Raw genomic sequence first — 16,015 nt, forward strand, 5'->3', positions numbered from 1 at the left:
CCATCATTAGTAGGGATGGAGAACACACACCAGTTGGCCTGCCCATATGGCAATCCCTAACAGGCCGTGTCCTGGGGGCAGTGGGAGCTTTGAAAAGGGGAAACCTCGATGCCCCTGCACTCTTTTCTCCTCTGGTCCTTTTCTGCATTTCCCACCCAAGCCGTATCCGTGGCCCTGGGATGGAGTCTTGTAAAGATCTGGGCACGAGGTAGCCTCCTGTAGGCACTGGAGGATGCCGAGGGGGCTTGTCACCAGCCGGCAAGGGAGGGTATGGGCTGGGGGACATGTCCGGGCTGGGGCGACGTACGGGTGGGCTGGGGAAGGGTGAGGGCTGAGGAGGTGACACCGTCAGGCTGGGGTGCCTTGCTGCTGGGCGGGGTGCTGCGTGGCTGGGGCACGCCAGGGGCTGCGAGGATTTTGGAAGCGTATTTAGGAGGAGAGGGGTAGTTTGAGGGCACGTTGCATGGGCAGGCAGGGGTAGGGCTTGAGCGCTCGCTCTCCTCCTCCCCGCTGAAGATCCGCCCCGGGGCAAGCGCAGTGATCTCGAGCCCCAAGGGAGACGACGCAGCTTGACAGACTGTATCTCCCTCTGCCACGGGCCCCGGGGCGCTGCGATTTCACACTTGGGCGGCCCCTTCGTTGCCGCGCCATGTGGGAGCCGGGGTCTCACTCCCACTCCACTATGCCCTCGTCAGGAAAAGACGCCTTGGCCTGCCTCTCCTCCCAGTGCTTCGACCGCCTGACCAAGTCCTGCGTCAAGTGCTCCGACTTGTTCAAGGACAGCACAAGTAAGGGGACGAGGGCGGTCAGGGATCGAGCTCCCCGGGGCTGGGCGGTGGTGGGCCAAGGGGGTTGGGGGAACCCCGGGGATGGGCAGGAGGAGGGGACCTTCTGCGGATGGTGATGGAGGTGGCGATGGAGGATGGAGCGCTGCCTTCACCTGGAGGAGGAGGAGGAGGAGGAGAGAGGAAGAGGGCAGCCAGTTCCAGTGAGGGGAACGTGGTGCGGGGAGAAGAGGGATGATCCAGCCTGGCACAGGGGTCACAGCCTGCCCCAGGGGTGACCATGGGAAGAGCAGGACGCCCTCATCTCCCACCAGCCAGGAATGGCAGCGGGTGGGATGAGGGTCCCGTCAGGCAGGGGGACGGTTCACTGCGGGTGCTGGGTGGGTAGCGGTGAAGAGCCACTCTCCTTCCCCGCCACCGCAGCCCTGAGGGCAGCCGGCCGGGTGGGTAACGCTGCTGCCCTCCTTCCCTCACCCCAGCTCTCCCACTCCTGACACTGCCGGCGTCTCGCCCCACAACAGAGCCCTCCCGCATGGCACCCACCTCCACCCTAGCACCCACCCTCCCCTCGGTGGACCTGCCCAGCACCCTCCTGATCTTCGGGGTCCCAGCAGTGGTGGTGCTCATCCTGGCTCTGGTCGCCCTCTGGGGCTTCCTGGCCTGCAAGATGGGGAAGCGGAGGAGGAAGAGGAAAGCCGCAGACGAGGAGGCCAAAGGTAGGGGACCTCTTGCTCTCCCTGTCACAGCACCCTGAGGACGCCGGGGCAGATGGGGATCACTTGCAGCCGGCTCCCCTGAGTCACATCCCTGTTGAGGCTGGCTCCTCCACCTCGACACGGGCTCCACGGGCACCCCGGGGCATTTCGGGGCAGCTGAACCACCCCCTGAGTGACGGTGTCCCGCGTCCCCTGGGAACCCACGCCTGCACCTGACTGCCACCACGACCCTGCTGAACCATTCCTCCCTTTGCCGGGTCTCCCTGTGCCTTTGGTTGCTTAAAGCGTCTGCTGGCACTGTCCCCTCTCCACGGGGGACACATGCAGAGCACTGGTGAGGAGCCTGTCCCTCTCTCCCGGTAGCCGGAGGGCCATGGATGCTGCGGGGGCTGCGGGGGCAGCAGTGGACATCTGGGGACGGCTCCGGAGGGAGCCTCTCTCCTCGGTGCTGTGCATGGGGGTCCTGTGTTGACCACCCAGCTTGCCATTCCCACGTGGGATGCCCAGCACCCTCCAACACGTACCCCAAAGACCCCGACGGTGTCAGGGCCAGTCCCATCGGCAGGACACCAGAGCACCGCAATGGGTCATCACCAAAGGCATCAAAAATAGTGCTGGGGGGCGAGGGACAGGGCTGAGCCTTTCCTGGTGGGGTATTTCCAGGGGGGGTGAGGCCACGCTGCCCTGTCATGGCCCATCTTGTTGGGGCATCAGCCGGGGGCCAGGTGGCCGTTTCCTCCCCTGGGGACCCCCACCCCGGTGCTGACTCAACCCTGGCCACTCTTCTCGGAAACGGTCTCGCCTGGCTTCACCCCTCACCATCCCTGGGCAGGGGGTATGGCTCCCCAGGACCCTCATGAGGGACCGCCCCAGGAATGCTGGTACCCGCCACCGCCCCACTGCCCGGGCTGGCACCAGGGGCAGGGGCAGCTGGTGACTCAGACCTGGGGGGACATTACCTGGGGCCTTTCCACTAAAGCGAGTATGGCTACGACAGCCCATAATGCACACGCCTGGGAAAAATACCAAGAACGAAAGAGAAGGGAGAAATCTAGTGGCAAGAGAGGTGACGGAGAGCATCGGAGGCACCCCTTGGTTACTCCCCTGCCACATGTCCCTGTCCCCTCCAACCCCTTGGGCTGTACCCTGGCAAGCCCACCACTGCGGCATTGGATGCACGGAAAGTCACAGGAGGCTTGGGGCCGGCGGAACGTGCCTGTGTTCGAAGCATGTAAACAAGTCTATTTTTAAGTGGGAGGCGGTCGGGGAGGGTGAGCCACCAAGGGCCGGGCTGCTCTGCTGCCGGCGGGGTTTAGCAAGAGGGCTCGAAGTGCAAGTGCAAGTTTCTGCTTTTCCCTATTGTTTTTTAGGGGGGAAGAAACCCATCAGTTGTAAGCAGGAGGAGCTCTACAGCAGGAGAGGAGCTCTGCAGCAGGAGCCTTGCAGGCTCCTCCCGCTCCAGCTCCATCTTCCCCTTCGTGCGTCCCCAGGGGTGGGACCCTCTCCCTGAGACCCGCCTGGACCCACTTTGTGAGCCCTGTAACCCCCTTTTCTTGCCCCCTCCCAGCAAACATGGATGCCACCAGCCCCCTGCCCAGCCCAGGCTGCCAGGACCCTGCCCTGGGAGATGCCGCCCTGGCCCCGGCCCCATGCCAGCACCTCAACGGAAGCCTGAAGATGCTGGGGCTGCCCGGGAAAGCTGGGGCAAAGCAGAGGCCGTGCTGCCGGGGTGATGCCAACGGCGACATCGTCCTGCTCTCCACCGTGTACCCCCGGCACGAGGAGTACAACCACGGCTTCCCACTGCCCGCCACCGAGCTGGGGGCCACGGCCCTGGTCACCACCAAAACCACACAGAACTGTGCCGGCGAGGAGAGAGCCTGAGGGCAGGGGCAATGGGGCTGGAGCGCTCTGGCTGCTCCGTGCGGACGCCCAGAACCAGTCACCGGGGCGGGCAAAGCCTTGGACAGATGTGAGCTGTCTGAGGACTGGGGTTTGCCTTGAGCAAGATCAGCCTTCTAAGATGACTGCCCTTTTCCACTTTCCCATTTGTGCTGAGTCCCAAGTTACGTCTGTAAGCGCTGGAGGAAGCTGAAGCAGATCACACCGAGTTACAACAAGTTGCCAACAACTGCCATGGCCGGGCTGTCAGGAGGAGGCAGAGGAGATGAGGCCAGTGAGGATGGAGCGTGGTGGGGGCTGCTGTGCTGTTTGCGAGGCTGCAGTTGCACCAGGACAGGTTTGCTGCTGGATGGGCGATTCCTGGGGACACGGGACTGGAATGGCAGAAAGGAGGGGGAAAGGAAAATGGAGAGGGAAGCAGGGAGTTACATTCGGATCAAGTGCCATACTGCTGCCATTAGCTCGATTTTTGCTACTCACCTCAATAAAAGGAGGCTTGGGGCCATACGGAGCAAGGCACATCCAGCATCTGCTCCATTCATAGTCCTGCCCCCTGCTCTTCTGGACGCCATAATATCCAGGCCTCTCCTCCCTCTGGGCGCTCTCACGTGGTGGCAGGTGTCCACCGGCGGTCATGGGAACCCCCTCTGCAGCCGGGTACCCAGGGGACGGGAAACAAGTCCATCTTCCCAAGCAGGGAGCAAGGGAGGGTAGAGGGAGGAAAAAAATCTGTCTTTGTTCTGACTTACAATCATTGAAGTCAGGGAGGACCAGGGGCAGGCAACCGAGACTGCTGGTCTAGAGATGCTCCATGAGCTTGTCATTGCAGCCCCAGACAACCATCACTTCAGCTCACTGTGGCTGCAAAAATATCGCGTGTCACTTGAGACGACAGGGCTCCCAGTGATGGATGTTTCCACGCCGCGCAAAACCAGGCAGGGAGCGATGTGAGCATAGGCGGGATGACTTCATTTATGTGAGTGTCTTCAAGGCTTTGCCTGTGTGCCAGAGCTGGCCAGCATTGCTGCTCCAAGGCATTTCTCTGTAGATGGTCTTGTTCACCCACCTGCAAGTGGCTTTACTGAGCAGGAAGGGCTCTGCTTCAGAAACGAACTCGTTAGTGTGGGTTTGCTGGTTTCCCCAGTAATTACAGCAGCCGATCCCCCTGGCTGAACAGAGTCCGGCCGATGGCTTGGATGAGAAACCCTGCTGGCCCCAGAGGGGGTGATTAGGCAATTAGAAGTGCTTTGGGGGGAGTTATTTGCATGAAGCGCCATCTCGGTGGCAGCCCTCGCGAGCTTTTCCTTCGGTGAGGTGGCTTCCTCTCCTGGCAGGCTTCGGGGACCGAGCAGAGGTGGCCAAGCAAAGTGTGGGAGCACTGCTGCCAAGCGCCAATGGGTCACCGAGGGCCACAGCTCATGGTAGGGACGGCCAGTGGCACTGTGCAGAGGAAATATCCCTCTGATGAGAGGAAGGTGACCCTCCACCCAAGCCTGAGCCCTCTTCTGGGGCTGCAGGACCAGACACTGCTGTTGAAGGGTGACCCTCCCTCTTCTTCCCTGCCCTGGCACTGGAGCCGGACTTGCGGCATCTGTCCCATAAGGGGAACCACAGGAGCTGCCACAGGTGCCAAGGCCCAAATTCCTCACCATGACTCCTCTCCCAGACCTAAACGCGCTGGCAGAGGTGAGCCTTTATCCAGCTGAGGTTCCGCATGGCCCAGGATGGGATGGGTCCACATCTCAGGCTCCGAGCCGGGGATGGCAGAGGGGCTGGTGCATGTGCCCAGCGACTGTCCCTTGGTCCAGGCACCCATGGCTCGCCGGCAGGAGCTGTGGAGGCTCCAGAGCTGGGCTCCCAGTTGTCCGCAGCAGCCGGGCTGCCCATCGCAGGAGGGGCATCCCTGCAGCACGAATCGGGCATCTCCTCATCCCCATGCTCCGCACCCGGCCCTGTGAAGTGACTTCCAGCAACCTTTGTGCGTCTGAAGTGGGTAAATGAGCTGAAGCCAGGCCAGGGGACATTTTGGTGCTGGAAGAAGGACTGCTCGTGGGAGGCAGAGCAACTTCACGGGAGATGGGGGCAAGAGAGAAAGGAAGCAGGACTGTCGGTCTCCTCTCCCAATTCCCGCACGGTGACTGCCGTGGCTCAGCCCTGTGGATGCGCCGCCCACTCCGACTGTCATGGCAATTCGAAAAAGAAACTCCTGTACAAATCCTGTTGAAAAAGCCCCTCTTTCTGCTCGGGTAAGGGCTTCTGCTCTCATTTCTGCTAGAGCTTCAGCCAGGCGTCTCTTCAATGGGACGCTGCTGGCATCTGCAGTTCCCAGAAGCGGCATTTCGATCCACATTGGATTCCTCAGCCGGTGAGTGCCCCTCGGATTCCCTCTCTTTTATGGTGTGTGGGGCATCTTTCCCACGTCCTGCCTGCCCGACTGCCAGCGTGGTGGGGCAGTGGTCCCCTCCCGCCCGGCCTGCCTGCCTGGGCCTGGGGGAGATTTGCAACCCCACCTGTGCGCGCTTCTCCGTCCTTATGTACAGGGCAGGGTGCTGTCCGTCTTGTCTGCGTGGAGAGCAGAGGGAATGGAGATGAAAAATACGGTTGTGAAAATTAAAGAATAAAGTGATCCCATTGCCAATGCACGCTCAGAGGTCTGTATGGGGAAATGCCTTCTCGATCCCCGTTCCCCTGGCTTCAGGGGTCTCCAGCACGGCAGTCCTGGGGGTACAGCAGGGCCTTGAGCTGGAGAGGCTCCCTCTGTTCCAGCTTCACCAGCACGTCCCCTGCACACAGCCACTCGCTTGGCCGGGGACCAGCTGAGCCTGGCCACCTCCATCCCCCTCATGGCTTCCCCGGGAGCTGGCTGATGGGATGGGGAGCAGGGCGAGTGGTTTTTGGGAGGGGGTGTTGCCTGTCTTTGACTTTCCACGGCAGTTTCTCACTTCCCCCTGCGAGGCAGGACCTGTGCTTCCTCCCCAGGCCGGTACCTGCCCCGCTGCCCGCACAACTGCCTAGAAAGGCTGGTGAGGCCGGGCTTCACCTGGCTGCAGAGGCGCGGAGTTTTGGAGAGAGCCAGGGGAAAATCTGAGGGAACCCTGTAGCAAGAGGAGGGAGCCGGGGCTAAAACCCTCCTGGCTGCAAAACCACCTCAGGCATATCCCTAGCCATTTCAACCCCACTGACCCCTCTATGATGGAGGTCACAGGGGTATTTGAGGTCCTGCAAGTCCCACCAACAATGCTGATGGTAAAGGACGGAAGCCTTGGTGTCCCTAGGGATGGGGGGTGGTTTTCATCCCTGGTCCTAAAGGCAGGAGCCAGCTGGCCGACAGAGCATGGTGGCACAGGGAGGGGAGGCACCGGGGGGTACCCTGGCCAAGGGTCGTCTTCTGCAGCCACCAGTCACGTCTGCCAAACCCTCCTCAATCCCACAGGCTCCCTAGCCTCCAAAGTGCCTGGCTTTCCTCCCCCAGCCTCCCTGCCTGGGTCCTTCTTCCTCACTTTCTCCTCTCTCCTCCCGTTGCTGGTTCACCCACCAGTTTAGCCTCCTGATATTTCACCCACAGGCCCAGCTACTCCAGCTCAAAACACCACCCACAGACACCCGCAGACTCAGCTTGCCCCTCCAAGGGCTTTCTGTGGGTGCTGGACCTCGATGGCAGGCAGGGCGGCAGGGTAAGGTGGGCATCATTTTATCCCATGCACGAAGCCATACTCCCATGGCCAACGTCCAACAGGGTCCACCCGTCTCTGGGTACAGCCTCCGATCCCCCACTTGCTGCAAGAAGACCGGGGCTGCGTGGCCACCCCATCACCCACTCGCGGGGCATGGACCTCGTCCCGCCCCACAGGAGCCTTCCCCACCACCCACTTCCCAGGGCCAGCCATGGCACATGTGGGTGCCCCTGCAATCCCTGGGGGACACCCGTGGGAAGTCGTGGGTGATGATGAGAGGCTCAGGCCCCGGGCGCCTGCCACGAGGTGGCACTGACACCGTACGCTGGCCTGCATGGCTGCAGCACCGCAGGGGAGCTGCATGGGAGGCTGAATGCCCAAATGCAGCAAGGGGAGCCGGGGAGGGCCAGACAGGCTGGTGGCCAGCCCTTCTTTGGCCAGAGAGAAGGGTGACAGCTGGGCCGGACTCTGTCCGGCCATGCAGCCCATCATCATTGCCTCTGGACTGCCAGGGAGAAATGGTCATTGGTGGCTGGACACCTGTGGGCAGAGCAGGCTCGGAGTGGTGGGACAACCAGAGGCAGAGCAGGATGCAGCGAGCTGCGGCTCCTTCCCCCAGCAGCACTGAGCACCTCTACCATTGCCCCGCTCCCTGGAGCAGCCCATCCCCAGTGGTGTCAGGCCTCCCCGGGGACTCCCTGGGACTCGGACCTGCCAGCTGGCACCTCCCTTCCCCATCCCCTCCCCGTCAGCCTCTACCAAAAAAGAAATTACCGTGCTACCCGCCAAGCTCTCCAGCTGGAAAGGCCCCGGGCTGGGGAGAAGAGGTCGCCCGCCCCCTGAGCGAGGCTGTCGGGGGACCACAGCCTTCCTGATGCCGCTCATCAGCATCCCTCCCTAATCGCTACCCACTGCCTAATGACAGTAATTAGGAAGAGCGAAGCTGCCTGGGGACTGGAAGCGCTGACAGACTTGGGGGAGCCAGATGGTGTTCGCACTTAAGGAAAGGTTAAAAAAAAAAAGAAAAGAAAGAAAAAAACCACTCAGCTTCGATCAGCCTCCCTTTCCTCCGCTTAGTGTCAGGATCGCTTTGGTCTACGGGCACGCCGGGGAGATGCTGAGACGTGGCAGTGGCCGCCTTCTCCCCCCCACCCATCTCCAGGTGTTTTAGGGTGGCGGGGGAGCAGTGGGAGGGGGCATGGTGCCCGCACGGGTGCCCTGCACGGAGGGGGTTTCCTCGCTGCCTTCGTGGGCCGATGCTCTCCCCTGGGGCCGCCCCCGCTGCTCCCCGCTTTGCTGGCCGTGCTTGGAGAGCAGTTTCCCAGGGGGATAAGTGGGGGGCCACAGCCAAAAACCACCCCGAGGGGCTGTGGTGAGCGGGCAGCAGCTCCCCTTGCAGAAAGGGCTGCCCCTGTTTTTGGGAGGTGAAGGGACAGCCCCACACTTTCCCCGGCACCGCGGAGCAAGGCCACCGCCCGGGGGTTTGCAGGGGAGCACCCAAAACCCGACCTCAGGGACCAAAGCGGTCGAGCAGGGACCGCGATGCCCTCAGCTTCTCCTCTCTGACGAAACCCCACCTGCAGCCAGACCCCTCCAAACCCTGCACCCCGCTCCTTCCCCGAGCCCCGGGGTGATGCCACCTGCCTCCAGAGCCACTGGCCAAGTTGCGGGTGCAGCCGGGGCCGGTGGGGGGTGTGAGGGAAACCCCCCTCCTGCCCCCGGAGGCTGCCCCAAATGCTCTCAGGGTGCCGGGGCCTTTGTCCCCTATCGGGGGACAGGGACATGCCGGGCGGGGAGGGTGCTCGGCCTCATGGAGGAGGATGCTCAGCCCTGTGCCATGGTGTCAGCCTGGCCCCACTCAGGGGATGCTCCAAGAGGAAGCCCCAAGGCAGGCGTAGGGCAAACCTGCACGTCCCCTGGGCTTCGGGGGGTGACTTCCCCTCCCCCCCAGCAAGTGGGGGTGTTTTAAACCTGCTCTTAATCCAGGTCCCAGCTAGTGAGGAAGGGAGAGTCCCGCCGAGTGACACAAATCCCATCTGACACCTGAAGTGATCGGCGGCGACAGGCAGATTGCACGGGGAGAGCCTCTGTGCTCCTGTCAAAGCGCTGCCGTGACAGGGACCGACATCCCCCCCACCGCCGGGGACACCTCCGAGGGACGCAGGGCTCTCCTCCTGCCGGGAGGTTGGCCGCCCCATCGCGCCATTCCTAAAGGACTGTGGAAGTAGACATGGGATGTGGAAGACCCCCAAAAGTGAGGGTCCGCTTTTGGACCCCCCCAAAAGGGATCAGCCGGGCAGCGAGGTGGCTGGTGCTGGAGCTGGAGCACACGGTGCAGCCCACCCTGCTACAAGCCCACGTTGCATCCTCACCTCTTCTATCCCTTTTATATTATTTCCCCTTTTTTCCCCCTTTTTCCGAGTGTGGGGCTGTGCTGGGAGCCCGGGGTGCAGCCGGAGGGGTGCAGGGGGAGGGGGGTCACCGGCAGCGGGGTGCCACAGGGACGAGGTCCCATGTCCTTCATCCGGCAGCTCCGGTGTCGGCCGGCCACGGCTGGAGCTTGCCGGCTGCTGGCAGGAGCTATTCTGAGCCCGGATCGATGGGCGAGCGCGGGGGTTTGGGTGACAGACGCGGGAGGCGTGTTGGGAGGAGGGCTGCGGGCAGGGAAGAGCAGGTGGGATTTTTAAGGAGATTCCCCCAACCTTTCCCCCTCCCCGGTCCTGAAAGGTTTCAATGATGCAGATGTCTTTCTGGTTCCCTTCCTACGGGGGTTGCAGTCTGACTGGGTTCCGCTACCCAGATGCCGCTTCCTGATTTGAGAAGCACCCACATTTCACGGAGCGGCGAAACTCTGGGATGAAGGCACCTGCAGCCAAAAGCTGTGGCCGAGACCAAGCTCAGGATGGCAATTTAAATAGGAGTTTGCGGTGGGGGTGACATGCAAAAGAGCGTCGTCTTCTTCCTCCAAAAAAACGTGCGATTCTTATTCTTTGATAATAATAATATTTTTGGTAAGAATTTACAGGGCTGTTAATTCCTTTATGAAGTTAGGGTAATTTTAAAGCAGGTGCTTTAAACGCAGCACTGGTAAATTTGGGTATCCGGTAAATTCAAGTATTTGAATAACTTTTCTTTTTTTTTAATGCTGTTTTCCCTAGCTAAGGGGTTCGCCTTCTCCGTGAGCATCCCCAGGGGTGAAATATGGTGAGCATCCCCACGGGTGTCTGCCAAGGACCACAGCCCTCACAGAGGGGGCCCAGTTCCCTTCCCCGGAGCACAGCAGGGGCAAAGGGTGGGTACAGGAGGGATGGCCATGGTCGGTCACCCTTGCTGGCCACCCTATGAGGGTGGTCCTGGCTTATTTGCAGTGGGAGATGCTGAAAGCACTTCCTGTTCCAAAAAACAGGGAGCATCGTTTTGACGCTGGGCAATCGTATTGCGGGGGGGCAAAAAGGGCAGGAGCAGTGGATTGGGATGAGGGAGAAGGAGAGACCCGTCGCCCCCCTCCCAAGCCCCCCACAGAGCCCCCCCACAGCCCCAGCCCCCCAGGCCTGCCCCGCTCAATCCCCTCCTGCCAAATTCCCTCTTGTCTCTGCTCCCCCCGCCCTCCACTGCTAATATCAAAATGAAATCTATAAATGCTGCTGGGGTGACACATTTCCCAGCATATTCCCAGTAACCGTCTTTCTGGGTTTCTGGTTTGCTATTCAGCTCTTCAATTATTTATTTCCTCAAGGAAACAGGGAAACAAACTCAGCGAAGCAAACTTCGTGCCCTGTAGTGACACTGTAAGTTATTAAAAAAAATAATAAAAATTCCCCAATGAGTCATTTAAGATGTATTTAATCAGCTCTAACCACAGAGACGATAGTCATGACTAGCTGCTTACTGCCGGCAGCGGCCGGGGAGCACCAGTGGCAGGGCTGAATACGGATCCTCCTGCAGCATTTCCCAACAGGGATATTTGGGGGTAAACCCCGAATCCTTGCTTACAGTTTAGGGTGGTTGGGGGGGGTAATTGTAAGCTCTCTGTAACCTGCATACGTGTCTGGGGTGGGGGAACGTGGGGATGTGGGGGATGTTACAGACACCGTGGTGGGATGCAGGGGATGGAAGGATGCGGGGGATTCGGGGGACGCAGGGGGATGCAGAAGGATGCAGGGGGATGCAGAGCAATGTAGGGGGATGTAGAACAATGTGGGGGATGTGGTAGGAGCTGGGGGATGCAGGGGAATGCAGTGGATGCAGGGGTGAAGGAGATGGAGGGGATTGGGGGGATGCCGGAGGTGTGGGGGGATGCCCACGTGCATGGGCACATTGTGCCAAGGGGCTGCTGAGAGCCCTTTGCCGGGACTTGGAGTGCAGCGGGGTGTGTGCCAGGCCAGTTCCCTGGGAGCCCTGCTGACGTGTCCCCAGAAATCCCCTGCCCACCCGAGCCCCATCCCAGCTCTGATGCCGAATGGGGGCAGCAGCAAAAGGGCCCCCTAAACACCACCTCCCTGTGACGGTGGGTGTCCGCCGCAACCAACTGGGCACTGACCCCATGCTCAGGAGAGACCCTCTTGCCCCTGGGGGCCATTTTCCATGGGACCCACCTGCTCGCTGCCTCTCGCATCACGGCCAGGCCTCTCTGCTCCCTCAGCCGCAGGGACCCACTGGGGCACGTCCCGTGTCCCCGCTCTCGGCCTGGAGAGTGGCAGAGGCAATGCAGGAGATGGCTAAAGGCTGTGCAGGGAGTGTGTACAGACCAGTACGGGTGGGATCCAGTAGAGAGAAACTGGGAGGGAAACGGCTGGCCTGGGAGGTGTTAAGAGCAGCTTATCTTTAGCTCACCCCTTACTTTCAGCCCAAACCCAGAACCACCCGCAGCTAAAATGCTCGTGCCTGAACTGTGATCTACTTTGAACTCGGGTTTATGTGTGCTGCGGAAGGGAAGTGCTGAAACCTGTCTTGCTTCACGGGATGCGCTGATCCACCCTGCTCTCCCCACCGAAGGCATCCACAAAGTCCAGCGCAGACGCCTGCTGTCACCCCACAGCTCCCCGGCTCTGCGCTTCCCAGCCCTCCCACCTCTCCCGTCCTCTGCCCTGGGAGCGAATGCTCACTTGGGCAGCGCTTAACCTCTCGCTCCGCCACCCCCGGAGCCGGGTGCAGCCGTCGAGCTGCTCTCCCCGCATGCCGCTGGCATGCCGGGCTCCGCTTCAGCTTGAACGCCGGGAAAAGCAAAGGGCATAATTTTAGGAGAAGCATGTGAAATGTGTTCTGGCAGATCAGCCGAAGAGCTCTCCAGTGAAAGGAAAGCATTAACATTTGCAAAAGGTCCTTGCAACAAAGCAAAACACTCCCAGCAGGCAAATCCAGATATGGGGATGTACAAGCCCTGGGATGCAGATGGGGATGGGACAGGTCCCACTGGTTTGGGGAACGGTCTGGAAGTGTCCTGGGAAGGAAACATCCCCGGGCAGGAGTGTTAGGCTGGGCTGAAATGGCGGAGGCAGTCGGAGCAGGGAGGGACCGCTGGCTCCTGGCTGGGATCGACAGCGTGCAGAGGTGCAAGGGGATGGGTTTAGACTTGCTTGGGACAGGATCTCCCCCGGGTCTGAGCTCCTTTTCCGTGCCAGCCCCTCTCCCCCACATGATGGATTTGCAGAGAAAGGAGGGGAAAAAAAACCCTGAAGCCTGCAGCCTGTGATTCATCCTTACTATATTTGCACTTATTATTAGAAAGATGAAAATATAGCCAGAGCTGGAATTACAGATTTAGTAAGCAGGACTGCCTATTTCAGCACATACTGCTCTCCCAATAACTCTGACGCTCCAGGGGACCGACTTACACCCTCATTAGCATTAAGGCATTGCCCCACACAGTCTGGTGATACATCTGGGTGGATATATTAAGCGAGCAAGTTCTTCAGGGACAGCAATGTTTGTGTTGTTCCTGGTGGTGCCCACTCAGCACGCTGCACCACCGGCCAGCACCCGCAAACCTCTGCCTCGACATTAAGCCTCCTGCTAATGCTCGCCCAGCTTTTGGAGATATATTGGTCCATGAAAGCCATAGGCAGGAGAGACTTGTTTACTCTCTGCTTTACAAACCTTCTCCATTCCTGGCAGGGAGCCTGTGCCAAGGGGAAAGGGGAGGAGACCCAGAGCTTGCCAGCTCCTTGCTGTAACTCACCCCCAGCCCCCAGCTTTTTATGGACAAATTATTAACAAACCCGGGAAGGGCTGAGTGCCACCTTCTTGAACCCAGGGGTCTCGGCAACCATGCCCAGCCCTGTGCCAGCCCTCATCCCCGTGTCCGGCCGGGGGGCTCTACACCCACCAGGGAGGGAAAGTGGCTGACGTCTCCCCGTGACACCTCTCTGCGTTACCCCATGCAAGGAGACCTGCTGCCATCCGTGAGCCTGGGCAGCCTGCCCGAAGGCCACAGCATCCCCTTGCGTGGATTTTTGCTCCCCCCTGAACTGCTCGTTGTGGTCAAGCAGCCAGAGTATCTGCTGCAGTCTGCTTGCGTAGTTTAAGACCTTTTGGTTTGCTAAGAAACCAGGTTCATTCTACATTGTGGCTGCCTGTGAAAGACGTTTTCCAAGGTTTATTAAAGCAGCAGGCAGCTGCATGACCTGAAGAAGAGCAAATAAACTACCAGGTATCAGGTGCGGCTGCTGGTCTCCAGCATCTTGCTTGCAAAGCATTGGTGTGTTGAGCCCACTCCAAGTGCAAAAGCCAACACGGAGGGGCCAGGAAGGCAGCACCAGATCCCCACCATCAACCCAGACCTTGTCACGTCGCCAGCCCAGGGCTGCCCCTCCTTGCCAGGCGTGGTGGGATGGGGACAGGGAGGGAGGTAGCAGGCTCCCATCTGGGAATTGTGGGCACCATGCCCTGCTCATAACCGTGTTGTTTGGAAGGCTCTTACTTGTTTGGAAGGGTCTCCTCAGCAGCCCAGCATTGGGAAGACCCCCTTGGACCCCAGACCCAACCCGGCGGTCAGTCGAGGGCTGCAGAGCAATCCAGCAGCAAGCCTTGCAAGATGTATCGAGCCGCCCCACTGCAAAGCCAGCAACCACCTTTTCCACGGCAGCTCTCGGCCAAGGCGTAGGACCTGTGCGCATCGCTCCATGGCAAATCCCACCATCACCTCCTATGCTGACAGCCAGCTTGCCCACCCACTCGCTGCTGGCGGTGGGTGCTGGGGGGGGAATGGAGAGGACAAGTCCCAGGCGACTGGGTCTTACCCCACACCCGTGCAGCTGGGCTGGCCCAGCTCACCTCCCCGAGTGGACCAGGTCACCACGCAGAGCACAGGGTGTCTTGCTGAAAGGCACTGGCGGGCTGGGAATAGCTCCGCCCAGAGGCGCAGGAAATTTGGGTTCGTTTTCCCGTGAGATGGCAATGCAGTGCCTGGAGCAGGGCCCCGGGATCCGTCCCTCCGGCCACCGCAGCCCACTCAGGGATGCGACCCCAGTGGGGCAAGCAGTGTGGTGAGAGGCATTTTGGCAGCAGCGCGGTGACCCGCGTGGCCGGGGTCTGTGGGGAACACATCCTTGCGAGATGCTTTCCTCTTTTTGCTGTCCATAAGGGAGAGCCACCGCTTTTGGGGGACAGTTTCCAATTGCTCTGGCCCCAGGGAAGGAAAGAGAGGGCACAAGGGAGCCGGCCCTTGGGACCGGGTGTAGCAGGAGGCTCTGAGCCCCCGGTGTGGTCGTGTTTGCTGTGAGAAGCACCGGGGGACTTGACCTTTGGAATTGCAAAATACTGGGTGATCCCAACCGCTCTCCGGAGAGGTGATGGCACCCCTATTTCTGTCCCTGGCCTCCTAGGGAACATGTGGGAGGTATTTTTATCCTCCTCACGGCTCCCTTAGTCACCGGAGCTTGCTTTAAATGGGTCAAAAGGGAATAAAGATGCCGCAGCCCTTGCTCCCTCGCTGCCTGTCTTGGAGCACATTTACCGGCAGCACCGATGCTCCCTCCGCTTGTTCTCCATCCTGGCCAAGTGCTGCCGTGGACCCGGAGACCCACGAGAGATCTTCCCCTCTCCGTCAGTGTCGGCTGCAATTAACTCCTCATTAAAAGCCCGGTGGCGAGGCAGCCCCGCTGCAGAGGTGCCGCATGTCAGGACAGCATGGGTTCTCTCCCGGGACAGCGAGAAGGAAGGCGGCCACCCTGATGGCGGCAGAGGCAGCGTGCCGGGGCGGATGGATGCGCAGGGAAAGGGGCAGCAGGAAAACTGCATCCGTCCTGAGTGCCCAGACACGTGTGTACAGGACGGCAGGACTGGCCCTGGGGTATTGGGGGCAAGCATGGCCCCACTGAGTCATTTCAGGAAGGGGATGAGGTGCACCGGGAGAGCCCACAAGATTTGCATCTGTTGCCAGCAAGGCCGTAACAGCATTTGACATCAATGACCCCAAAATCACGGTGATCTTCCTGGGCCATGGTGCCACTCACTACTGCAAGCCCCAGTGCGCTCTGCTGCATGTTTTTGCATGCCTCGTCATCATCGTGCCGGCACGACTCGGGCGAGCCTGCCTGGGCACCGCGTTTCATGGGCTAGTGACTGGCTTACACCTCCCACTTCCACCCGGGAACCACAGGAAACCTTGGAGGGTTTGGAGCTGGGGCTCTGCCTGAGCATCTCCCCCTGCCCTGGCTCCAGGCCCCCTGCCCTGGCGGAGCCCGGCGGGCTCTGCGAGCGGTGCATCCCTCTTCCAGCGGCCGTGCTAGCTGGTCACCGGGCCAGGACATTTTAAAGGGTTTGCTCATGAAGGGTGACAACGGAGCTCCACATCTGCCCTCACCCGGCGTTTCGAGGGTGCGATTTCCACTATGGTTGCCTCTGTGGCTGACACCCGGTTTGGAAGGGACAGGGCTAGCCTTTAAGGCGACCTCAAAAGATGAGCAGGGGGCGAGTCGCAGCACCCAGGGGAGATTTG

At 60.5% G+C, this 16,015-nt stretch overlaps 1 protein-coding gene across 2 annotated transcripts; it reads left to right on the plus strand.

Annotated features, from left to right (window-relative positions):
• The first annotated feature begins 620 nt into the window (after positions 1 to 620).
• Positions 621 to 5,606, plus strand: TNFRSF13C (TNF receptor superfamily member 13C). 2 transcript variants are annotated; one of them, XM_075153806.1, is made up of 3 exons: positions 621 to 788; positions 1,265 to 1,501; positions 3,069 to 5,606. In XM_075153806.1, the coding sequence occupies exons 1-3, from the start codon at positions 650 to 652 to the stop codon at positions 3,383 to 3,385; spliced, it is 693 nt and encodes a 230-aa protein (XP_075009907.1). In that variant the 5' UTR covers positions 621 to 649; the 3' UTR covers positions 3,386 to 5,606. The 2 variants fall into 2 exon arrangements, with proteins under 2 accessions (XP_075009907.1, XP_075009916.1); XM_075153815.1 differs by having other exon boundaries at positions 1,307 to 1,501.
• The last annotated feature ends 10,409 nt before the right edge of the window (positions 5,607 to 16,015 follow it).

The sequence above is a fragment of the Calonectris borealis genome, chromosome 1 (genome assembly GCF_964195595.1).
Source record: "Calonectris borealis chromosome 1, bCalBor7.hap1.2, whole genome shotgun sequence".
Taxonomy (NCBI): Eukaryota; Metazoa; Chordata; class Aves; order Procellariiformes; family Procellariidae; genus Calonectris; species Calonectris borealis.

Excerpts from the sequence above, each read along its gene's own strand:
- TNFRSF13C (XM_075153806.1), top strand. The coding sequence starts at position 650 with ATGTGGGAGCCGGGGTCTCACTCCCACTCCACTATGCCCTCGTCAGGA. Across the intron at positions 789-1,264 it reads CTTGTTCAAGGACAGCACAA|CTCTCCCACTCCTGACACTG; the intron begins GTAAGGGGACGA and ends CCCTCACCCCAG. Across the intron at positions 1,502-3,068 it reads CGCAGACGAGGAGGCCAAAG|CAAACATGGATGCCACCAGC; the intron begins GTAGGGGACCTC and ends GCCCCCTCCCAG.